Below are 26,176 nucleotides of genomic sequence, written 5' to 3' on the forward strand. Positions count from 1 at the left end.
CGCCTCCCGCGGGAGGTGTTCCAGGCATGTCCTATTGGGACAAGGCCTCGTGGAAGACCCAGGACACGGTGGTGGGACTATGTCTCCGAGCTGGCCTGGCGTCGCCTCGGGGTCAGAACAGCTGGAGGAGGTGTGTGTGGATCAGGAAGTCTGGGCATCTCTGCTGAGACTGCTGCCCCCGCGACCCGGCCCCGGATAAAGCGGAAGAAAAATGGATGGATGGTTTTAACCCCTTAACTCCCACCTGAACCGAGCACATTTTCTTCAGCTCTACCCCAGTCCAAAAGCTTCTGGAAAAAAGGTGTGAAAATATCAACAAAACTGAGACGAAAACAAGGATGAAAATGTGAAAAAAGTGAAGAAAAAGTGACAAATTTTTTACAAATAATGTACAAAAAAATGACAAAAATTGACAAAAATTTGACCGAAAAGTGAGAAAATGTTGACGTCTCACATAAACTGAATAATGATAAACTTTTTTCCTCACATTGTTGCTGCATTGGCGTCACTTAAAAAAAAAAAAATTCATTGCTATTTTGTCACGTTTGTGTCAAAATAGCGACAAAAAGTGAAGAAAAAGTGACAAAAATGTGTGACTTTTTTCAAGGAGCTTTTAGATTTGGGTAAAGCTGACTTGGAGAAAATGTGCTCGGTTGGGGTGGGGGTTAGTACATGTACTTGAGTAAATGTAACTGAGCACCACCTGCGACATCTCTCCTTCATCAATAAGCTGAATGCCCGTCTCAGGCGCCCGTTGCATTATGGGTAATGGAATTTCTTTTGGCTACTAAACAGTATTGATCGTTCGCGTAAAGCAAAGAAGAAGCTCTGATTTGGACCGTTTTAATCGCTGGGAAGTTGATGATTTAAAGTGTTTGTGTCGTCGTCGTGGAGCTTGTTACGATATTAACTTAAAGTCTATTTTTACAACCAGGGCTGAGAACAGAGATACAGAAACTGAAAGAACTGAACGACCGTTCATTTGTAGAGATGCTTCAAAGGTGACGACCAGTCCTTGTTCACATAGTTGGAAAAACTATGTGAGAAAAACATTTCTGACGCTTGAAGGCGACTGTTGGAGAAAGTGCAGGGTCTGAAACTGTGGCCTCGAGTCGCCGATATTCAGAACATTTAACTAGGGATGTCCCGATCAGGGTTTTTTGCCCCTGAGTCCGAGTCATTTGATTTTGAGAATTGCCCGACACCGAGTCCCGATACCTAATACATTGTTTAAAAAATTAACTTGTTAACTTGTTTTCATTCATGGTTTTGGATATAGAGTAACTCTGCTAAGTCTGTTTTTCTCAAGTAAGCAAGACTATTAGTCTTTACAGTGTAATATAGTTTTACACAGAGAGGCTGATCTAAAATCACATTCTTTATTAAATGTGTTTGTTGATTGGCAATGAAAACAAAACTTGGTCAATACATTTTTTATGCACTGCAATGTAAAAAACTGTCTGGCAGCACAGAAAAAAAACACTGCAGTAATGTGGCAGTTAAATAACAGAATACATTTGGCCAAAAGCTAAATGGAGGAGGAGGCAGTGGTTAAGAGAGGAGGCAGTGGTTATCAGGTTATAGAGACGAAGCTTCCCCTCGTCTTTCAGCGTTTGCGCACGTATGAGCAGCGGGCCATCACGGACTTTTAAACATCGCAGAAACGCGAGGAGGGTTTCTCTGCTCAGTGCGGGTCTGAGTAGGCACGGTTTAATCACATGTAGCGGTGATAGCGATAAAAAACAGCTGTTTGCTACTTCCTACCACTCTCTCCCGCCCTGTCTTCCCGTCCTCCTCACTCCTCTCTCCTCTTAGCCTACAGTAAACTCTGGACAGGTTATCGGAGATGTTGTTATTGTTCTCCTGCGCTGGCACTTGTGTGGATTTGGGGATTTCTCAGACGAAGGGGGGGACACGGACTGAGCGATGGTGCGAGTGGTTTGACGCAGCCGGTGGAGTGAGTGACAGAGGCGCTGGGCCAGGTGAGTGACAGAGGCGCTGGGCCAGGTGAGTGACAGAGGCGCTGGGCCAGGTGAGTGACAGAGGCGCTGGGCCAGGTGAGTGACAGAGGCGCTGGGCCAGGTGAGTGACAGAGGCGCTGGGCCAGGTGAGTGACAGAGGCGCTGGGCCAGGTGAGTGACAGAGGCGCTGGGCCAGGTGAGTGACAGAGGCGCTGGGCCAGGTGAGGGACAGAGGCGCTGGGCCAGGTGAGTGACAGAGGCGCTGGGCCAGGTGAGTGACAGAGGCGCTGGGCCAGGTTAGTGACAGAGGCGCTGGGCCAGGTGAGTGACAGAGGCGCTGGGCCAGGTGAGTGACAGAGGCGCTGGGCCAGGTGAGTGACAGAGGCGCTGGGCCAGGTGAGTGACAGAGGCGCTGGGCCAGGTGAGTGACAGAGGCGCTGGGCCAGGTGAGTGACAGAGGCGCTGGGCCAGGTGAGTGACAGAGGCGCTGGGCCAGGTGAGTGACAGAGGCGCTGGGCCAGGGGGAGGGGACAGAGGCGCTGGGCCAGGGGGAGGGGACAGAAAGTGGTTTGCGGTAGCTCGAAATCTGATCAAAAGCAACGAGAACGGACACGCATAAATAACCGAGTCCTGATCGGGAGGTATCGTCCGATTCCGATCGAGTCCGTAGCCACGTGATCGGGCCCGATTTCCAATCACGTGATCGGATCGGGACATCCCTACATTTAACCACTGTGGTTCACTGTGGTTCACTGTGGTCCACATATACTTCAGTGTTCACGCTCCACTACCTGAACTCGCTCACACATTTATGGCGGTGTGGTTTGTGTGGTTTGTTTGGTTTGGTCATGTTAAAAATTAAACTGTCTTTTTGCGTGAAACTCAGCATTTGTGAGGCCTCCCTCCTGAGTGAACAGACAGGTGCTTTTTTAAGAGTAAATAACTTGTAAAAATCTTGCCGCTCTCAGTGTAGTTTGACGCTTTACTGAGTCCGTTTTCCACAAAAGACGGGTCGACCGTCCCCTCCTCCACGTGAATCCTCAAATGTGCGTTTAGTTCATTCTCGTCCGGAAAACACGTCTTACAAACCGGACAGAAGTCGTGGAAACGTCGTTGATGGACCAGAAGAGCGGCTTTGTTTTTAAACCTCTTGTCACAGAGCAAACACTCGTGCGGGATCTCTGCCGAGTGCACGGACATGTGTATGTCTAAATGCGACTTCCAGCCGAACCTCTTCCCGCACTCCGGACACCGGTGCGGCCTCACTCCTTTGTGACCGAACGATATGTGCACCTGCAGATGCGACTTCCACCTGAAGCTCTTCCCGCACTCCGCGCAGCTGAACGGCGCCAGGACCGACGGGCCTCGAGTCGTCCGCTGCTCGTGACTCGTCATGTGCGCCGAGAGCTTAAGATCGTCTGCGAAACGTGACGCACAAACTGGGCAGATGTGATGGACGGATTTCTGATGCTCCTTGAGGGCGTGGGTTTGATAGAAAAGCTGATCGCAGTCGGAACAGCGGTACGGGTATTCTTTGGTGTGGATCTTCATGTGTAAATTCAGACTGCCTTTTTGTGAGTAGCTCTTCTCGCAAAATGAACATTTGAACGGCTTTTCCCCGGTGTGAACCATCATGTGGTTTTCTAGCTCCGACTTCCACCTGACCTTCAGCCCACAGTGCGAGCAGCTGAGGGGCTTCTGGCTTGAGCGTCTGAAGGTTCTCTCAGAGGAGCTCGTTTGTGCCAGATCATCCTCCACGTGCTCCTCGCTGTCCGAGTGGAAGCGCGAGACGTCATGAGTCCCCAGATGTGCGAGTAATTCAACATCGTCCGGAAAACACGCCCTACAAACCGGACAGATGTGATGCCGGGATTGTTCGTGTTCTTTCAGAGAGCGGTTGAGATGAAAACGTTGATCGCAGACCGAGCAAACGAACGGGTGGATTTTCATGTGGGAATTCAGAGCGGACGTTTTGGCGAAGCGTTTCTCACAAACTGAACAGACGTGAGGCTTTTCTCCCGTGTGGGTTTTCATGTGCGAGTTCAGAGTGCTCTTCTGCGTGTAGCTCTTCTCGCAAAGTGAACATTTGAAAGGTTTCTCTCCGGTGTGGACGACCATGTGGCTTTCTAGTTCGGATTTCCATCGCACGCTCAGGCCGCAGTGGGAGCAGCTGAGCGGTCTGGGGTCCGGTCGTCTCGATGATCTGCGGTCCGGCACAAAAGAGTCCGGAGGGATCATCGCGTAGCTTCGTTTTGCCGGAGTCTGCTGTGGACAATAGTCTTCTGAGTGGTCGGTGTCAGAGCTGTCCGTGTGCTCGTCACTGCCGGCTTCTGCTCCGTTAGCTTCCCCTCCGTCCTCCTCACTTGGTCCTTGATGAAGCACCAGGGACTCTTCATTGTCTTCGATTTTGACGATGTGTAAAGGAAACTCTTCTGGTTCTGGTTTGATGCACAGCTCAGGCTCCTCCTCTTTGATTTGAAAGGGCAGCTCAGGCTCCGGTTTGATCTGGGGAGGCTCCCTGCAGGAGAAGCAAAAGCACGCTCGGTTATAAAGCACAATGAAGTTGGGGAATTAACCTCTTAACCTCATTCTACCTATCTATCTCACTTTTCCAAAAATAGTATTCCCATACTTTTCATAATTAAGATGTTAAAACCTATTTATTCAGACTAGCTTTAAACACTCATTAACCTCTTACCACCCGCCTGAACCAAATGCATTCTGTCCTCTAAGCTAAGACCCACAAAACTGATCTTTTTCCTCACGTTGTTGATGTGTTGTGTCACCTTTTTTATGTTTTTTTTATTATTATTTTTTTCACATTTTTGCTGAATTTTTGTCACATTTTTGTTGATTTTTTGTCATTTTTCTGTTGATTTTTTGTCGCATTTTTGTTGAATTTTCGGCATTTTTTTGTTGAATTTTTGTAATATTTTTGTTGACTTTTTGTAACCCTGCTAACGGCCTGCTGCTGTGTGCGCTCGAATTATTTCGAACTGCATAACAGCCTGGGGCTTTAGACCATGTTCTAAATATTTTTTTTTTTTTTTTTTTTTTTTTTATATATTTTGTAACAGGTTTTTTTTATTTTATTTTTTTATTGACTTTACTTATAGGCTTAACACATTATAATACATCCATCATGGTTTAACCATTCAAAATGTGAAATTTTTATTTTTTTTATTGAACAGTTATTTTAATGTTATAAACATTTATGCCAGGGGTTAAGCAAAAAAAAAAAAAACATAATAAAGAAATAATAATAAAAATAAATACAAAATAAAAAAAAAACACACACAAAAATGACAGAGGCAGCCATTAGCAGCAGCACCCAAAACAGGTTAAAGCATCAAGAGTCTTAACAGCTTTAGGGTTTGAAGAGGAACGTATTGATTCTTTATATTGCACCATTTCGAGCAAGTAGAGTTTAAAAAGGGGATTTTTACCGGAAAATTTACATTTATGAATGTGAAATTTTGCAAAAATAATAAAAAGATTTATCACATAAAATTCTTTTCGTTTAGAGCCACAGGGATTTTAAAAACCAAAAAGCACATCAGAGTATGTAAGTGAAAAGTTTGCTCAAAAGTTTACAGCGGGTACGACACGTCATACGTCATCTCATGCGATGATACGATTGGCTGTGGCCTCGTGCAGAACATAGACTGTAGAAAATAATGGACGTCTTATGCTCACTCCTCCCCGTTTACCAGAATGACCACGGCCGTGGGGCAATTCATGGCGGATTTACAGGCTCCCCCTCCCCAGCTCTGACGAAGCATGTTCCTAAAAAGGACATACGGGCGGGATTTTCACCGTAGACTCGGCCCTTGCGTGACGTGTAGCTCGCGCTGCTCCAATGCTAACAGTCCGAGCCTCATTAAGTTCGAGATTTCAAAAAATCATATTACGAAAACCAGCCTGGTTTCATATATTGTTATTAACCCAGCTCTCAGGAGGAATATCAGCCTAGTCTAGTGTTGAAACAATTGAAACCAGGCTTTAAAGTAGTTTTTAACGTGTCTAAAGTCCAATGCTTTTCAATGGGGGCCTAGCGGCGATATGGAGGTACTACAGCAACGGCGGAGCAATGGCGGCCCCCACGTTTGTGGTCAAAAAGCAGGGCAGCTAGCGGCCATTGGTGCAGACGCAAGATAGACTTTTTTTTTCTTTTTCGTATCGCCCAATAAACGACTATGGACGATCGTAAACCACACCTCTCCTACGAGAAAATGAATTGGTGTCCCCAGACTAAATATCACTTGTGATTTTAGTCTGGTGTTAGCCAGGCTAGATTTTTTGTCATTTTTTGGTTGAATTTTTGTCACATTTTTGTTGAATTTTTGGCATTTTTTTGTTGAATTTTTGTCACATTTTTGTTGAATTTCTATCACATTTTTGTTGAATTTTTGGCACTTTTTTTTGTTGAATTTTTGTCACATTTTTGTTGAATTTTTGTCGCATTTTTGTTGAATTTCTATCACATTTTTGTTGAATTTTTGGCATTTTTTTGTTGAATTTTTGTCACATTTTGGTTGAATTTTTGTCACTTTTTTGTTTACATCCTTGTTTTCTTCTCATTTTTTTGTGGCTGTTTTGGTGCTCGTTCAGGTGGGAGTTAAGAGGTTAATGTGGTGACTTTTTAATCTATTTTACGTTTTTATTTTTATTTTATTTTTCTCATTGTGCCTGATTTTACTGTAACGCACATTGGTCACATTGAGTGTCGTAACGGGCTTGATAAAAAGAAAAGTTAAACAACTGTATAACAATGAGTGATTCTATCTAGGCTTTGACATTGGTAGCAGCTGAAAACATTTGGATCGTTCATAATTTGGGATGTTTGATGCTAAATGCTAGCTGCTACGGACAAATACATTGAGCATGCTAACGGCTAACGGACCCACCGGCTTGCTAACTGGGCAGCGTAAGTTAAGATCATTAGATGTAATAAAATATAAAGCTTGAACTTACGCAGAAATGTGTCTGTGCTGCTTCGCTTTCGCCATGTTTCACTGCTCCTTCACTTTGAGGCGAAGTTTCAGGGCCGCTTGTCTCAGTTAGCTACAGTTAGCTTCAGAGCTAACCACAACGGGGTCCTTAGGGCGTCCAGACAGCTGCCTGTTTAAAAACTCAGGCCTAAAACTGCAGGAGTTTTGGCCGCTAGGGGGCAGGCTGGGGAAACCTCTGGAGCTCATTTATTTATAATCTAGTTTTCCACAAGCTTTAACCTCTTAACTCCCGCCTGAACCGAGAGGATCTTTTTTCTCACATCAGATTTTTTTAAATTTAAAAAAAAAAAAATTGTTGGGTCGTATTCAACTCATTTTTGCAACTATTTAGTCATTTTTTGTCACATTTTTGTCATTTTTTCGTCAATTTTTTGTATCTTTTTTGGTCAAATTTTTAGCACATTTAGCACATCGAATTTTTGTAATTTTTTGTCATTTTTTTTGTCCATTTTTTGTCCATTTCTTGTGACATTTTTGTGACATTTTTGCCACTTTTTCATCAATTTTTCGTCAATGTTTTCTCCCTTTTTGTCACATTTCCATCATTGTTTTCGTCTCAGTTTTGTTGCTATTTTCACAGCTTTTTTCCAGAAGCTTTTGGACTGGGGTAAAGCCAAACTGGAGAAAATGTGCTCGGTTCAGGTGGGAGTTAAGGGGTTAATTGGGTCAGAAACCTGACACTGAGATTAATGCATTTTCTCCTGTGGCATAAATAAAGTCTTGTTTTGGGCTCGACATGAACATAAAGCATGAGCATTATGAACGAAATTAAAAAATGTAAAGTCCCCGCTTTACCCAAGTCTAATCTTGGCTTTACCCAAATCTAAAAGCCTCTTGAACAAAGCTTCAAAATGACAAAAAGGTGGATGAAAACAAAACAAAAAAGCCACAAAAATGTGCCGGAAAGCATCAATCACACAAAAATAAAAGTGACAAAAAGACTAAAAAAATGTGACAAAAATCATGACCAAAACCCGACAAAAAAGCACCCAAAAACAATGAAAAAGAGAAAAAAAAACAATGAAAAAAAGCAACAAACACACAACGAAAAACTATGAAAAAGAGAGACAAATAAAGAGATGTTTAGCTTTCAAATGAGGCGTCACTCTGGCCTACAGGCTGAGAGCGTTTAGATTTGGGTAATGCTGAACTGGAGAAAATGTGCTTGGTTCAGGTGGGGGTATGATATATTATACTGTGTTTGTGCAGGTCTAAACTGGATTTACGACTGAAACTTTTCTCCCAGGAGAATCGTCTTTCACTGTGTGTGAGTTTGTGTTGATTTACATTATTTTTATTCACAAAAGGTTTCCCACACTGGTCACAGCGATGGTTCTTCTCGCCCTTGTGAATGAGTTTGTGCTTTTAAATTTCACAACAGTCCGAATGTTTCCCCACACTCGTTACAGCTGTAATCTCGTTTTCCCGTGTGAATGCTACTTTTTGAATAAATGACACGCCACACTGGTCACGTGAAACAGGCTTCTATCCTGTGTGAACTCTCGTGTGGCGACTGAGCTGTTTGTTGTAAACCTCCTCCCACACTGGCCACAGCAGAAGAGGTTTTCCCCGGTGTGGAGTCTCTGGTGCAGTTTTAGGGACTTCCCACACTGGTCACAGGTCAAACTGATTTCGAGTTGTAAATCTTTTCCCACATGTTTCACAATAGCACAGATCATAATAAGATCATATCCCGAGGGCAGACGTTTGTGTTGCTGTGAGGTGGATTTCCAGCTGAAACTTTTCTCACACTCATCTCTTTTCAAATGCGAGTGAGTTTGTGGTTTTGTGAAGTTGACAACCGTCCTAATGCTTTTTCCTCACGTTGTTGCTGGGTTGTAGTCACTTTTATTTTACCTTTTTTTTTTACCATCGCTTTTTTGTTCGCTTTTCATCACATTTTTGTCGTTCTTTTGATCCATTTTGTCTCCTTTTCATTACAATTTTGCCACTTTTTTTCAAGAAGCTTTTAGATTTGGGTAAAGCAGAGCCGGAGAAAAAGTGCTCGGTTCAGGTGGGGGTTGATTAGCAATTTTATACAGATTATTTATGTGGGCATTACTACTACTACTACTCTATATGAATTCCCACATGTTTCTTCATTTTAGAATAGAATAGAATAGAATAGAAATAGAAAAAAACTTTATTGTCTACCATGCACAATGATGGCAGAAATGTGCCTTTGGCTCGCTCATACATTCTAATACATTTGCCCAGCAATGTACAGAATAAAATCAGCTCATTATAAAATCAGTTCACTGCAGACACAGTAGCAGCAGGTTCACTTCATTAAAGGAAAGGAAAAAGGAGCAGACTGGCTGAACGACATTAAAACTTACAACTTATTCAGCTCCTTGATGGCAAAGGGAACAAAAGAATTCCTGTACACATTTTTCTTCGCACAAGGAAGGAAGTCTGTATCTCTGCCCTGATGGAAGGAGTTCAAAGTGATGGGACAATGGGTGGCTATCGTCATCTGTGATCTTAATACAGACACGACGCACTGCTTTACTGTAATGCTGAGGTAAACTGGTTTGTTCTTGGCCTGTTATTTTACTGCCCTGTTTAACAACTCTGCCAAGTTTAGCTTTGTTTTTGACAGTTACATGACCAAACCAGGAGACTATGTTAAATATCAGTACGCTCTCAATTAAACACTGATAAACCCTTGATAAGATTTGGTCACTAAGTTCCAAACCTCTCAGCGACGCAGCAGGAAAAGCCTTTGCTGAGCTTTCTTTTAAATACAGTCAACATGTTCGTTAAATGTGAAAGAATTGTCCAAAATTGTTCCTAGATATTTGAATGAGTCACTTGCTCTGCATCATGTCCGTTTAACTGAAGTGGTTCGAACAGTGGATTTGACGGCTCCAGTTTCCTTTGGTTGCTGAAGCACATTTCTTTTGTTTTATTTACGTTAAGATGAAGGTTATTGTCCCGGAACCATTTCATAAGCTCGACTGTCGAGTTTACATAGTGAGCCGCCGAGTCAATCAATCAATCAAACTTTATTTATAAAGCGCTTTTCATACCGAAAGGTATCACAAAGTGCTTTACAGATTACAACATTTAAAACAATGCGCCTGGGACAACCTCCCACATATATACATTTTATATATTAGGATTAAATAAATAGATTAGTCAGTTAAAGGCTAAGCTAAAAAGGTGGGTCTTGAGCTGCTCTTAAAAACATGAACGTTCTCTGCAGTCCTGAGCTCCTCCTCAGCCCTGAGCTCCTCCTCAGGACTGAGCTCCTCCTCAGGTCTGAGCTCCTCCTCAGGTCTGAGCTCCTCCTCAGGTGGTTCCAGAGGCGAAGGCCGTAATATTGGAAAGACGCCTCACCATGAGTCTTTTTGTTGACTTTAGGAATAACTAGGAGACCCCTGCCGGAGGAGCGAAGGGGCCGTGAAGGTTCGTAAGGTAAAAGCAGTTGGTCAGTCAATGTTGGTGAGACGTGCAACCAATGCCATATCATCAGCATATTTGATTAAGGTTAAAATGTTTGTGTCATATCTGATTTCATTTGTGTATATTGAAAATAACAAGGGCGATAATATGCACCCTTGAGGCAAACCTGTGTTTAGCGTTAAACTGTCACTAAACACAAGCGGTTCAAGCAGTTCAAGCTTGTTAATCAGCCACATTTATTCAGCACTTTCATATGATTTCTAACAGACTTTTTTAACAGACGTTTTTTAAAGATTTAAGCACTCTGAGTCTGCACTGTATGTAAACAGCCACTAAACTGGCTTTCACCAGTTACAGATGCAGAGGAGGTTCAGATGGAGCAGAGGATCCAGAGGAGGTGGAGGGGTTGGAGGAAGTCTTAAGTCAAACCCATTAGAGTTAATCAGGATTAGGGCCAATAGGATGAGGACAGGGTCCGAGCAGCGTCACTCCTTCAACACTCCACCAAACATCAACCATCACCGTTTTCTACCATTACGCCGTAATCGAAACCGACGAACCAAAAACAAACTCTTCTTTGTGTTGGAGATGGGGCAGCTCCGCCTCGCTGTTGTCGCACTGAACAGAAGCTCTGGACCTCGAACTAATTTCTGCTGAAGCCGTGGACAAAGACGCCATACGGTGAGAACTTTGCCGTCACTAAGTCGGAAACAACAGGTGAACAAAAGTAACTGCGACAGGGGGAAAGCTTTCATTTTTAAACAACTGGGCACATTTTTCTTTCACTAAATGTGAATTTGGAGTTGTTTCTGAATGAATGAGAAATGATGTGTCTACTACATGGAACTGATCCTCATTCAACCCAGGAAAGTGCACTTGTGTGGCGAAACTGTCGATAAAAATAAGAAAAATAAGAAAGAAGACACTTTGTTCTGTGTACTCAGAAATGGCAGTTCTTGGAGGCTCTTAATCCCATGTTAATTCTTGTTTGTTAATCTTTGCAGCTGAGCTCCTCTGGGACTTTTCCTGGATCTTCCTGACCTACCTTCCTTCTGAAACTGTTCTGAGGCTGTGCTACAGTCGCTCCCGGCCTCATCATGCCTTTGATGCCAGTGAAGTTCAACCTGCAGAAGCGGGTGAAGCTGGCCCAGGGCCTGTGGATGCTGTACTGGGTGTCTGTGATAGTGGGCATCCTGATCTTCAGCCTGGGCATCTTCTTCAAGGTGGAGCTGAGAAAGAGGAGCGAGATGATGGACAATAGCGAGAGTCACCTCGTTCCTAACCTGCTGATCCTGGTGGGGCTGCTCACCTGCGGCTTCAACGCCTTCGGGGGAAAGGTCTGCCACGACTCACTCGACCCCATGAAGTTCGCCAAGTGGAAGCCCATGCTGAAGCAGTACTTCATGGCCGGCCTGGGCTTTAACGTGGTGCTCCTGGTGGTGGCGCTGTTGTGCTTCCTGATGCAGTTCTCGGTTTACCTGACGCTGGCTGATGGTCTGAAATACAGCATTCGCTTTTACAAAGACACAGACACCCCCGGGCGCTGCTTCATGAAGAGGACGCTCGACATGACGCAGATCGAGTTTCGCTGCTGCGGAAACAACAACTTCAGGGACTGGTTCGAAGTGCAGTGGATCAGCAACCGCTACCTGGACATGAGCAACGACGAAGTGAAGGAGTGAGTAAAGTCATGTCTGAACTCATGTGGGTTTACACCAGGTCTGATCGAGGCCTGAACAACAGAGTCACGGCTAATGCTTGAAAATAAAGTCTCGAATCAACAGTCTGGCTAATGCTCAAGACATTATCTCATTAACAATATGGCTAATGCTAATGAGCTAACTTGTGAATATGGCTAATGCTAAAGGAATAAAGTCATAATACAGTATGGCTAATGCTAGTGCTAAAAAAAGAAAGGTCATAAACAATCCGGCTAATGCTGAATAAGCAAACTCGTGAATTTGGCTAATGCTAATGAAATAAACTTAAAAAATAATATTGTGAATTTGAGTGCTAAAAAAAAAAGATAATAAACAATATGGCTAAAGCTAATGCCAAAGAAATAAACTAACAATATGGCTAAAGCTAATGCCAAAGAAATAAACTAATTAACAATATGGCTAAAGCTACAGCTAAACAAGCAAACTCATTAAAAATATGGCTAAAGCTAATGCTAAATAAGCAAAATCATTAACAAAATGGCTAAAGCTAATGCCAAAGAAATAAACTAATTAACAATAAGGCTAAAGCTACTGCTAATTAAGAAAACTCATTACCAAAATGGCTAAAGCTAATGCTAAATAAGCAAACTCATTAAAAATATGGCTAAAGCTAATGCTAATTAAGAAAACTCATTACCAAAATGGCTAAAGCTAATGCTAAATAAGCAAACTCATTAACAATATGGCTAAAGCTAATGCTAAATAAGCAAACTAATTAACAATATGGCTAAAGCTAATGCTAAATAAGCAAACTAATTAACAATATGGCTAAAGCTAATGCTAAACAAGCAAACTCATTAAAAATATGGCTAAAGCTAATGCTAATTAAGAAAACTCATTACCAAAATGGCTAAAGCTAATGCTAAATAAGCAAACTCATTAACAATATGGCTAAAGCTAATGCTAAATAAGCAAACTCATTAACAATATGGCTAAAGCTAATGTTAAATAAGCAAACTCATTAACAATATGGCTAAAGCTAATGCTAAATAAGCAAACTAATTAACAATATGGCTAAAGCTAATGCTTAACAAGCAAACTCATGAATATAATGCTAGAGGAATAAAGTGATAAACAATATGGCTAAATCTAGTTCTAAAGAAACAAACTCATAAGCAAATAAAGCTTATGTTTTCATGCTATTGCTATGCTGTGACATCACCTGCAGACCTGCTATTTTTACATTTATAAACATAATAAAGTGTATGTGTTCTTTTGATTCTAAACCGTACCCATTCCAATGAGTGGCAAAATCAAATAACAGCTTCGATATATCCCGATAGCGCCGCTCAAATTCAAATAAGAACGATTTTGCCACTCACTGCATTATCCTCCATTAAACTCCAGATTAGGCGTTGCCATAGTAACCCACTGGAACTGATGTCCAGCTGTGGCGGCCATTTTGTGATTGTGAATTGCACTGAAAAACTGAAACTAGTTCTTGCTGGTGTTATTTCTTTGTAAAAGAGACAAAATGGTTTAGTTTGCTTGGTGAATTTTTTATTTAGTTGGTAAAGGTTAGTCGCATGAGGGTTTTCAGTTTGTTCATCATATTTGGTAAGACTCTAGTTTAGTTAGTGGGTTGTGTGGGTTGTTAGCTTAGTTGGTTTGTCACAGTGAGCTAATTAGCGCTAGTCCGTTTTTTGTTTGTTCGTTGATTAGTTGGTTGGTTTGTCTTGATTCAGAGTTTGCTGGTGAGGGTTAGGTTAATTCAACTGTTCGTACTTGTTTTCTACCCGTCCTTTATAGAGTTCATGTGATTGTCCGATGTTAAACACCCGTGCACCGTCATGTGGCACTTCAGTCAAAAACAGGCCTGAGAAAGTGGCTTATTCGAGTCGGGGAAAAGCCGTCAGTTTCGATTTATCAGACTTTGTTAAATGTAATTGGTTATTTGGGATTAGTCAGCGAGGCCCGGGGAGTTGGTGAGTTGCCGTTTGTTGATGTTCTCACCGAGGTCGAGCAGCTGCTGAAGTTGAACGGGGTCAGAGGAGGATAATAGGGATTTAAAGGTAAAAGTTTTGGCTAAGTCCATAATCCCTCGAGAGCCGATTGATACCCTTGCACGCTAACATGATACGCGATATCATGATACACGCTAACGTGACGCTAATGAGAAGGATTGATTTACTGACCACAAATATATCTTCATGTGATACTGAAGTTATGGCATGAGTAGATAATTGTACATGAACATAACAGAACTGGAAAACTAGGAACAACACGACAGACAGCAGCGAGAAGACGCGTTCATGCATTTTGATTGGATGTTATGAAGCCCACAGTATTTATTTAGCTACGTAGTTTTAATGTTTTCTCTTTGACTGACTCTACAAAGGTCATGTAAAAAAAGCCAGGTGCTAGTAGCAGTTAGAATACGGACTGTAGGCGACTTGTAGCCCCATCTTTTCTACAGAGTTCAGGAAATTCCACAGCTACCATGGAGATCCGCCATCTTTGCAGCTGTTAGCATACATTTCCATTGACGAACATTAGCTAAAAACAGTATAAAAAGTGAAGAAAGAAGCAGCGGAACAGCTCCTTTAGCTGCTGAGTTACTGCTGGTGTCCAAGTGTTTTAATGTGAACAATAACTCCAGTATTTGAACTTTTCAAAACCCATTAGTTTACAATTGCTGCTAATCCCACAATGCTTAGCGACATGATATGACATCACATTCCTGAACGCTATAGCACATGAAGGCAGCGCATGATAAAACTCTCGAGTAGGGATGGGCGATACCACATTTTTTGGAATCCATACGATACCGATATTTTTAGGGTCATTTTTGTCGATACCGATACCGAAACTGGTCATTTCATATGGGTGAATGTATTTTAATCAATATACATCTCTAAAACTGGTTATTTTATATAATTAACTGGTCAGTTAAAATTATAACACTTTAACTGGTTAATTAAACAATGCTAATGTGAAATTAAATACATAAACAAAATTTCAAATGAATACTTAAATGACAAACAGAACCTAAACCAGAATGATAGGACTGGCTCAGTTCAATCCTTTGCTGTTGTGACTGTTTTGGCTCAGAACAAAGAAATAAATCATCCTTTTGGGTTGATAATTGCTGCCCCGCCTTCCTTTTACATATGCAAATTAGTATCGATACTTCTTGCCCAATATCGATGCTTAAAAAGTAGCCGTTTGGTATCGATATATCGATACTTTGGTATCGATCCGCCCATCCCTACTCTCGAGTGGTGGTGCTCAGCTGGTGGAGCATAAACTGAGCTTGACATGATCATAACATCTTATTATGTGACAAATCAGGCTTTACAGTTTTACGCCTAAATAAAGGTCTGAGGATTAAACCTCTCTTAAACACGGCCTTTTGAATGTTTGACAGCAGTGACCACCAGGGGCGGACTGGCCATATGTCCATTCTGGAAGAGCACAGAAGGGCCACTGGCTCTAGGGCCACCGGTCCCGCCTTAACCGAGCTTTACCCAAATCCAAAAGCTCAAAAGAAAAGCATCAAATTAGCGACAAAAAGAGGATGAAAAGTAAACAAAAATGTGCCGGAAAAGCAACACAAAAAGTGACGAAAAATGTGATGAAAAGTCAACAAAAACACAACAACAAAGCGACGAAAAAGCCACAAAAACATAGCAAAAAATGATAGAAAAAATGTGACAAAAACACAATAAAAACGTGACAAAAACACAACAAAAAGCCACAAAAAAAGTAATGAAAAACAAAACAAAAAAAGAGGTTAAAAATTGTGGCGACTTGACAACAAGTTACAGTCACTCTTGTAGGTCTTGGCTTTCAAATGAGGCGTTGCATTGTTGCTCTCCAGTCGAGAAGCTTTTAGATTTGGGTATGTGGCCCTCAGTGGAAAAAGTTTGGACAACCCCTGTACTATAATATATATACACTACTATAATACCAGTAGAGATACCCTGCTCTAGAGGAGACGTTGCCATAGTAACCCATTGCAACTGATGTCCAGCTCTAACGGCCATGTTGTGATTGTCCATTCTACCCAAGAACTTATGCAACTAATGAGACGACTTATTTACTTTGGCAATGATTTGGATAATTTGACTTGAATGTAACTTGGCAATTAATGGTGTTTTGTTGATGTTTGGTGAGTTGGGGAGAAGTAGAGGAAAAATAATAGATTTCTTTAAGTGTTACCAGGAACAGATAATACAACATTTATCATCATTTATCATCCATTTTTGTTCAAGTAAGAAAAATGTCAAACTGACCAGGAAATGAAATGACACAAACAAGTAAATGAATGATCAATAAATACACATCCAGGCCTTGCTTTGACGCAAAGATGCTGTAATTCCAAAATAGAGCCATGTTTTGTAATCCTGCCCTGTGTTTGTTTTGGACTCTAGAAATCCCACATTTTAACACGTAAATATGGAATTTATGGGACACTCACGAGATCCACCACATTTACCACGGCAAAAGTTGGAATGTCCTACAGATACAGACGGCATCTCTGAAATAGCCCATAATAAGACGTTCAAAGCAGCCAGGGGGAAAAGAAAGAGGAGAAATGACTTAACTTCCTCCCATTTCTCCACCATTACTTTAACAAATGCTGAATTTATGAATATAGTTTGCTACTAAATAAAGACACAGAGACATGGGTACGAGCAAAGTGCTTCAACCGCCCGTAAATACTTAAAAACGGACAATGCTAACCAGGAAGCTAACTTTAGCTTAATGCTACATATGCTAATATTGGCAAAGATAAGCCTTTATTGATCTCACAATGGAGAAATTCACTTTCATTCAGCTCTCAGAAACACCTGATTTTGGCTTGACTTGACCCGAATGCCTCTGTCCTAACGCTGCTCTGCCCTCCGCCCTCTGTCCTCTGCCCTCCTCTGCCCTCTGTCCTCTGCCCTCCGCCCTCTGCCCTCTGTCCTCTGCCCTCCGCCCTCTGTCCTCTGCCCTCTGTCCTCTGCCCTCTGCCCTCTGCCCTCCGCCCTCTGTCCTCTACCCTCTGCCCTCCGCCCTCTGCCTTCTGCCCTCCGCCCTCCGCCCCCTGCCCTCTGCCCTCCACCCTCTGTCCTCCGTCCTCTGCCCTCCACTTTCTGTCCTCTGCCCTCCGCCCTCTGCCCTCTGCCCTCTGTCCTCTACCCTCCGCCCTCTACCCTCTGCCCTCCACCTTCTGTCCTCTGTCCTCTGCTCTCTGTCCTCTACCCTCTGTCCTCTACCCTCCGCCCTCCGCCCTCCGCCCTCCGCCCTCTGCCCACAGCCGGGTGCTCTCCAACGTGGACGGGAAGTACCTGATGGACTCGGTGCCCTTCAGCTGCTGTAACCCCGGTTCTCCGCGGCCCTGCATCCAGCACCACCTGACCAACAGCTCGGCCCACTACGACTACGACCTCCGCAGCGAGGAGCTGAACATCTGGACCCGCGGCTGCAGGGAGGCGCTCTTCTCCTACTTCAGCTACATGATGAACAGCATCGGGGCTCTGGTCATCTTCACCATCCTGCTGGAGGTACGGGGAGAGCGCCACCTCCACCACAACCACACCAGAACATCTCAGTCCACAAACACAAACTACTACTACAGTACAAGTACACAAGAAAGTACACATAAATGAAGCTTCAAGAATATGAAAACTGTGCTCAACTTCCTGTATGGCAACACACCGGGGACAAACTTTCTTCCTCATCTTGAGTCAGAGGTATTTGACACCACAGCTGCGCAGCGCCACCTACAGTTCATAGATCGTGCATTATTAGGCTTTTAAATTGAACACATGAACCAAAATACAACGAAAAGTAAAGTACAGATCCTCAAAAACACTACTTAAAGGGGCTAGATAGAAGTTGGCCATTTTATACTCACTACTGCCACCTCAGGTCAAACGTGTAACTGCAGCTTCTATATAAACCCCTTAACTCCCACCTGAACCGAGCACATTTTCTCCAGTTTGGCTTTACCCCAGTCCAAAATCTTCTGGAAAAAAGCTGTGAAAATAGCAAGAAAACTGAGACGAAAACAATGATGGAAATGTCACAAGAAATTGACAAGAAATTGACAAAAAAATTACAAAAAAATGACAAAAAATTACAAAAATGTGACTTTTTTTTTTTATTATTTGACAAAAAAATGACAAAAATGTGACAAAAATGTGACAAAAAAAATGGTAAAAATTTGACCAAAAAATGACAAAAAATTGACAAAAAATGCCAAAAAAAAGACAAAAATGATGAAAAAAAAAATCTGATGACGTGAGGAAAAAGATCCTCTCGGTTCAGGCGGGAGTTAAGAGGTTAAGCTCGTGCATGTGCAGGATTTTAGAGGCAGCTGTGGTGCACAGATCTGAGCTCATTCTACATGAGGACAAAATACTTAGTTTTAACATTTTTAAACTCCGTATAGTCCCTTTAAAGGTTCTTAACATTGTTATTTGTGCTGATTGGTTTAAACAAAAGAGCCGTACTTTTAAAATGCCTCTGATTTAAGTTGGAAATCCAACTTGTGCTTTCTTAATCAATTCATTTAGGTATTGAAGTATTGCAGTTTGTATGAAAAATCATGGGCCAGGTCAAAAATTAAAATATTTGAGCAAAATAAACGGTTCAAGAATCATCGTGACTGTGAAAGTTCAGGCACATAAAACAGCCGTCTGTATCAGGACACACTTTGTGTCACCAGCCCTATGAGGGACTTGGATATGGCCCAGCAACAGGAATATAGAATTATATTTTTCTTGAAATGCACGTTTGTCCTTTATTTGTGCAGGTAAATGAAAAATCTGCTCGAGACTTAGGGCGGGGTCATTTTTTTTTGTCATCTAAACCAAATTGAACAATAATGTTTGATCTGCAAATTAACAATATCGGGTTCATCTTCAATGTGAAGAAATGTGTGGGGGAAAATGGTGGCCAAAAAAAAATGGTGTAAAAAAAAAAATTTGGAAAAAAAAAATGGGGCTAAAATTTTGATTAATCTGTAAAAAAAAAAAAAAAAAAAAGGGCAAAAAATAAATAAATATATAAATATATAAATTTTAAGAAAATGGGTTTCTCATCTGTCTGTCTCGCACTGACAAAGATTCTTAATGATCCCACACTCAGGTTTCTCCAGACTCGGTACCTTTCTGTATCTGCATAAGTACTTGAGTAGAATGGACCATCACAAAATGGCCGCCAGAGCTGGACATTAGTACCGAGGCGTTACTATGGCAACATATTATTGTGGGGTAGTGAGTGCAGGATTATTGTGGATGGGAAAAACACACATAATAAGTATAATAATAATAAGTAGCACGTTAAAAACCCCTGTACTCACGGCTTTAGAGACAGAAATGTGAAAGGGAAATTCATTGTCCACCTGCCTCGCTTGCACTTCCACCGTCGGCCACCAGGGCTTAATCCAGTTAGTTTATGTAGGACATGTACTTTAACCTGAGGAGGTGGGTCACAGGTGAGATCTTCTTCTGCCCGGCAACTTCTCCTTCACGACCTCCTCCACGGTCACTTCCTCTACAACAAGGACCTGATGATATCTGTGAATGTCGAAACGAAAACTGAGAGAGACAGAGGCTGGAGCTTTAAAACAAAGCCGTCCATGAGCCTCGCAGAAGCTGCGTGAAAACACCTGGAAGACTTCACACAGGTCAATACGCTGGCCTTTCTTGAGGGTCAGCAAAATATATAAATACAACTCAGAATAATAAGAGTTTTAATAAAAAATGAGCCTAAAGATTTTCAACCTCGTGCTCCGATAAGATCAAGTTTAGAGCTGCTGTTTTGACCCTTTTACTCCGTTATCATAAGCTCTTCAGGGAGTGACTCCTCCTCACCCGAACCCCCGGCGTCGCTGAATCGGTCTATTCTGAGCTAATCTCTGACTCCAGGAGCATTGTGGGAGATCTCAGGTCGAGTTCCATGGACCATGATCCGATAACAGACGAGGAACGACTTCCCTTTGCAGTGCGACTATTCACCTTATTCCGCCATGAACTTGTGCCCCGCCCCTTTTCTCCTGTCAGTTAACATGGATCTGGAGACGTCCACATGAAATCAGCCACTACATGAAAGAGAAACGCTGCAGAGCTGACATGTCGGTGCAAATGAACATTGGACATTTTACACAAATCAATCGAGACAAAGCAAAAAGAGGCAAAAGTGGGCGGGGCGGAATAAGGTGAATAGCTTTAACCTCTTAACTCCCGCCTGAACCGAGAGGATCTTTTTCCTCACGTTATCAGATTTTTTTTCCATCATTTTTTTGTTGGGTATTCAACTCATTTTTTCTTTTTTACTTTTTTTGTCATTTTTGTCATTTTTTGGTCACATTTTTTTTGTCCATTTTTTATCAATTTTTTGTCACATTTTTGTCGCTTTTTTGTCACATTTTTGTAATTTTTGTGTCAAATTTGGATCAAATTTTTGTCATGTTTTTGTAATTTTTTCGTCCATTTTTTGGACAATTTCTTGTGACATTTTTGTGACATTTTTGCCACTTTTTCGTCACATTTTTGCCACTTTTTTGTCAATGTTTTCTCACTTTTTTGTCACATTTCCATCATTGTTTTCGTCTCAGTTTTGTTGCTATTTTCACAGCTTTTTTCCAGAAGCTTTTGGACTGGGGTAAAACCAAACTGGAGAAAATGTGCTCGGTTCAGGTGGGAGTTAAGGGGTTAAACTCTATAATACGTCATCTCTGTCATGAAACCTCAATAATTACAATTTAGTTTCATTTTTTAAGAGTTTGTCAGTTTTTGTTCCATTAGGGACACAAACTAAATAAATAATAAATTGGTGATGCCACTTGAAAAAGTAATCTGATTACAGATTCTTGATTATTCCTTTAACCCCTTAACTCCCACCTGAACCGAGCACAATCTCCAATTTGGCTTTACCCCAGTCCAAAAGCTTCTGGTAAAAAGCTGTGAAAATAGCAACAAAACTGAGACGAAAACAATGATGGAAATGTGACAAAAAAGTGACCAAAAATTGACGAAAAAATGACAAAAATGTGATAAATATGTGTCAAAAAATGACAAAAATAGACAAAAATGTGACAAAAAGTGAAAAAAAAAAATGAAGAAAAAAATGAAGAAAAAGTTACAAAAATGAGTTGAATACCCCCCAAAAAATTATGGGATTCCATTTTCTCCAGTTTGGCTTTACCCTAATGAAAAAGCTTCTTGGGGAAAGAAGCATCAAAACAGCCACAAAAAAATGAGACGAAAACAAGGATGTAAACGCAACAAAAAAGTGATAAAAACTCAACAAAAATGTGACAAAAACTCTACAAAAATGTGGGGAGAAAAAGACAAAAATTCAACAAAAATGTGACAAAAACTCAACAAAAATGTGACAAAAAGTGACAAAAACTCAACAAAGAAGTGACAAAAATTCAACAAAAATGTGACAAAAATGTGACAAAAAAAATACTTATAAAAGGTGACACAACACAGCAACAACGCGAGGAAAAAGATCAGTCTTGTGGGTCTTAGCTTTCAAATGAGGTGTTTCACAGGCCTGTAGCCAAAGAGGACAGAAGGCATTCGGTTTAGGCGGGTGGTAAGAGGTCTGTCTTAAAAATGTCATTCGGTCAAACAGAGGTTTTAGTAGATTTCAAATATATAAAAGATGCTATATTATCCAAGTAATGCAAAACAGAATCAAGGACCTGAACTACATTCAATCTCCAGATGAGGCTCTTACACTGAAATACAGGTCAATAAACACCTGCTCACTAACTTCCAGCTTGGGTATTTAGCAGCTTTCTCTTTAAATGTCCCCCTTACCCCCTCAGTTTGACATGTGTTGTGCTCAGTCCGCAGACATGGCGGGGCTGAAGTACCTGACCACGTCGCTGGAGGCCATGGCGGACCCCGAGAACCCCGAGTGCGAGAGCGAGGGCTGGCTTCTGGAGAAGAGCGTCAAGGAAACCATCGCCGAGGCTTTAGGCAAAGTCAAGGCTTTGGTGAAACCAAACCAGGTGCAAGAGGGGGGAGAGGCGCCCGCCACCTGAGCCCCGCCCACACCTGAGCCAAAGGCCACATAAGGACTGAGGCCACACCTCCTCCCCATCAGCCAATCAGAGGAGAGGACTGGACCCTCCCCCGCCTGCTGTAAATACGTTTGTCACTGTACAGACTTAGCCCCGTTTTATTAATATTATACCGTCATCGTAGTGGAAACTTCCCGGACGACCGAGAGCCGACACAAACATTATACTGTTATGTAAATAGTGTCAGTAGAGACTCCGTCTGACATCACGCTCAGCCAATCAGAGTCCAGAACAGTCAGCTCTGGTGCTCCGGTGTTCTGTCGAGTCGTGCACAGTTTGGATGGGGGTGTAAAATGTGCCCGTACACCGCTAGCTGCAGATATAATTAGCATGCACGCTACAGCCGAAGTCAGGACGGAGATCGCCGCTAATGCTACGCTAATGCTACAGCAGCTTAAACGTGACTTTAAACAGTGAAAATGAAGCTTCAGTTGATCATCTTTGAGAGGAAATGCTCGGGCTTTACGTCGTGGATGAACGTCGATGTAGCGTAGCGTGACCTGAGGTACTTTAAAATAATTAACCCAAACATAAAACCAGGATAAAACCAAAGGACACGCAGATTCGGATTTGTAAAAATGGAGACGGAGACAGTGCTTTTGAAATAAAAATGAAGTCAAATAAAAATTGGGTCAGAGGCCCAATACACACTAATGGAATCACGAAGAAGAAGCTAACAGGCTAACGGGCAAAGCTAACTGTGGGCTAGCGCCACTAAAACAGTATTTACAGCCAGGTTTGAGTTAAAAAAAAAGATCTCCATTGTGTAATTGGATGAACAATATCCCTCTGTCCCTTTGTCTTTTCTGTCAGCGTAGGATTTACTCTCACGGACAATTAATGAGTGAAAAACACAACATGCTACGACACCTGCAGTGGCGCTTATGGCCTCTAGGGGCGAGAGTTACTTAGTTCTGCTTTAAAGGCCCTATACCTGATTTTATGAATTGAATTTATGAACAATAAAAGAGGAAGCTACTAAATTAAAAGGCCAGGTGTGTCCAAACTCATTCCTAACCTTCCAATCGTGTACTGTGTGCAGATTCCAGATGTTTGGACTTAAATATAGTTCTGTTTTACCAGATTTGTTGCTGATTGGTTTAACCTCTTAACTCCCACCTGAACGGATCCTATTTTCTCCAGTTTGGCTTTACCCTAATCAAAAAGCACCAAAATAGCCACAAAAAATGAGAAGAAAACAAGGATGTAAAGGCGACAAAAATGTGACAAAAATGTGACAAAAATTCAACAAAGATTCAACAAAAATGTGACAAAAATTCAACAAAAATGCATCAAAAATTCAACAAAAATGTGACAAAGATTCAACAAAAAAGTGACAAAAATTCAACAAAAATGTGACAAAAATTTAACAAAAATGTGACAAAAATTCAACAAAAATGTGACAAAAATGAAAAAAAAGAAAGAAAAAAAAAACATAAAAAAGGTGACACAACACAGCAACAACGCGAGGAAAACGATCAGTTGTGTGGGTCTTAGCTTTCAAATGAGGTGTTACACAGGCCTATAGCCAAAGAGGACAGAAGGCATTCGGTTTAAGCGGGTGGTAAGAGGTTGAACAAAAGTCTTTTAAAACGCTTCTGCCATTTGCGCTTTTCAAAATGTTTCAATCAATACCAGACTCATTTATCTCTCGTTTATGAATTTTGGAAACTCCCCTTGTTCGTTCCGGGTACAGTTTCGTGATGTTTGAGTATTTCCTGAAGGTTTTCCGCTCTCGGACGCACGGCTCGACAGAACTCGGGCCCGACACGTTTGGTTCTGGTTTAGAGAAGGTCGTAGAAAGAGATGTTTTTTGTTGTTGTTGGTTTCAAATTAACACAATTAAAACAATACAACACAAAAATACGACTTTTTGTTTTTGCTTTTCTGGGGGGTTTGGAGGCAGAGGCGGAGCGGCCGGAATATTTACTCCAAAATAATCGTACTCAAGTAGAAGTAAAAGGCGGTGACTCAAGAGGAAAGAGAAAAGTACTTCACTGTTGACTTGTGGACAGGCTACTTTACTTTCTAGATTACTTTTGTAGTTGTACTTGTACTTGTAGAGTTGTAGTTGTGGTTGTAGAGTTGTACTTGTAGAGTTGTAGTTGTGGTTGTAGAGTTGTAGTTGTACTTGTAGAGTTGTAGTTGTGGTTGTAGAGTTGTAGTTGTGGTTGTAGAGTTGTAGTTGTGGTGAGTTCGTGGTCGGAGGAAAAGCCGGTCCAGAGGAAGAGGCTGAACTTAAGCTCTTAATTGTTTAACGAGTTTGTCTCAGGATTAGAGGCTGACGTCGCACATGACGCAGGTCCAGCTCCGGCCTCGGACTCTCAGGGACCACTTTGACTTCTGTTTCCACTTCTCACGAGAGACCGAACCAGGACTGAACCAGGACTGAACCAGGACAAAACCAGGTCTAAACTAGGACAAAACGAAGAATAAAGCCAGGGCAAAATCAGCCAGAAACCAGGACTGAACCAGGTCTAAACCAGGACTAAACCAGGTCTAAACCAGGACTGAACTGGGTCTAAACTATGTGTAAACCAGGTCTAAATTAGGTCTAAACCAGGATTAAACCACGCCTAAACCAGGACTGAACCAGGTCTAAACCAGGACTAAACCAGGTCTAAACCAGGACTGAACCAGGTCTAAACCAGGACTAAACCAGGTCTAAACCAGGACTGAACCAGGTCTAAACCAGGACTGAACCAGGCCTAAACCTGGACAAAAAGAAGAATAAATTAGGACTAAAACCGTGACTAAACCAGGATTAAACGAGGACCGAACAAGCAGAAAACAAAGAACAAAACCAGGATGAAATCAGCACAAAACTAGGGCTAAACCAGGTCTAAACCAGGACTGAACTGGGTCTAAACTATGTGTAAACCAGGTCTAAATTAGGTCTAAACCAGGATTAAACCACGCCTAAACCAGGACTGAACCAGGTCTAAACCAGGACTAAACCAGGTCTAAACCAGGACTGAACCAGGTCTAAACCAGGACTAAACCAGGTCTAAACCAGGACTGAACCAGGTCTAAACCAGGACTGAACCAGGCCTAAACCTGGACAAAAAGAAGAATAAATTAGGACTAAAACCGTGACTAAACCAGGATTAAACGAGGACCGAACAAGCAGAAAACAAAGAACAAAACCAGGATGAAATCAGCACAAAACTAGGGCTAAACCAGGTCTAAACCAGGACTAAACCAGGTCTAAACTAGGTCTAAATTAGGTCTGAACCAGGTCTAAGCTAGGACAAAACGAAGAATAAAACCAGGGCAAAATCAGCCCAAAACCAGGCCTAAACCAGGACTGAACCAGGTCTAAACCAGGACTAAACCAGGTCTAAACCAGGATTAAACCAGGACTAAACCAGGACAAAACGAAGCATAAAACCAGGACTGAACCAGGCCTACACCAGGACTGAACCAGGACTAAACTAGGACTAAACCAGGTCTAAACTAGGTCTAAACCAGGATTAAACCAGTATTAAACTAGGTCTAAACCAGGATTAAACCACGCCTAAACCAGGACTGAACCAGGTCTAAACCAGGTCTAAACCAGGTCTAGACCAGGACTTAACCAGGACTAAACTAGATCTAAACTAAGTCTCAACCTAGGCTGAATAAAAAATAAAACCAGGACAAAATCAGCACAAAACTAGGGCTAAACAAGACTTTTCCACTTTTCCGTCGGCTGTAGGTCTTTCTCAAGTGCTAAATAAAAAGGGGGGAAAAAGAAACACATAAAAACATCCAGTGACAGAGCCGCGTATCATTTTTATCCCCTGCTGCATCTCTCTTTGTCCTTCCATTTCACACGCTTCCTTGCACCAGGTCAAAGTTCACAGTTTCTTTGATAATAATTTTGTTCTTTTTCTTACATGTGTTGAATCCTCGACTCGTTTCCTCCGTCCGCATTTCTCACAAACAGCATTTTGTTTCATCCTGGACACCCTGACCTGCCCTAAAGCCCCGGTGTCCAGCAGAGGGCAGCAGAGGGGGTGCGGGGGCTGTTGCATCATGTGCTGTACGTGGCTGTGCCGGGTC

The 26,176-nt window shown here is 42.0% G+C and overlaps 2 protein-coding genes across 2 annotated transcripts; one reads left to right on the forward strand and one right to left on the reverse strand.

Annotated features, from left to right (window-relative positions):
* Positions 1-2,843: 2,843 nt before the first annotated feature.
* LOC306971908 (uncharacterized protein) lies at positions 2,844-7,073 on the reverse strand (the record flags this gene model as incomplete). Its single annotated transcript, XM_079568348.1, has 2 exons — positions 6,936-7,073; positions 2,844-4,479 (listed from the first exon to the last, which is right to left on the reverse strand). Exons 1-2 carry the CDS (start codon positions 6,968-6,970, stop codon positions 2,844-2,846), a joined length of 1,671 nt encoding a protein of 556 aa, XP_079424474.1. The 5' UTR covers positions 6,971-7,073.
* Positions 7,074-10,942: 3,869 nt separating this feature from the next.
* Positions 10,943-22,446, forward strand: prph2b (peripherin 2b (retinal degeneration, slow)). The gene is made up of 4 exons (XM_079567140.1): positions 10,943-11,062; positions 11,386-12,059; positions 17,348-17,594; positions 21,896-22,446. Exons 2-4 carry the CDS (start codon positions 11,479-11,481, stop codon positions 22,091-22,093), a joined length of 1,026 nt encoding a protein of 341 aa, XP_079423266.1. The 5' UTR covers positions 10,943-11,062; positions 11,386-11,478; the 3' UTR covers positions 22,094-22,446.
* The last annotated feature ends 3,730 nt before the right edge of the window (positions 22,447-26,176 follow it).

This window comes from Gobius niger (genome assembly GCF_951799975.1).
Source record: "Gobius niger genome assembly, chromosome: 12".
NCBI classification, from domain to species: Eukaryota; Metazoa; Chordata; class Actinopteri; order Gobiiformes; family Gobiidae; genus Gobius; species Gobius niger.

Bases quoted from the DNA above. Each gene is read 5' to 3' on its own strand.
- prph2b (XM_079567140.1), top strand. From the start codon at position 11,479: ATGCCTTTGATGCCAGTGAAGTTCAACCTGCAGAAGCGGGTGAAGCTG. The intron at 12,060-17,347 runs GTGAGTAAAGTC...CTCTGCCCACAG, and splicing joins AGCAACGACGAAGTGAAGGA to CCGGGTGCTCTCCAACGTGG. The intron at 17,595-21,895 runs GTACGGGGAGAG...TGTTGTGCTCAG, and splicing joins TCTTCACCATCCTGCTGGAG to TCCGCAGACATGGCGGGGCT.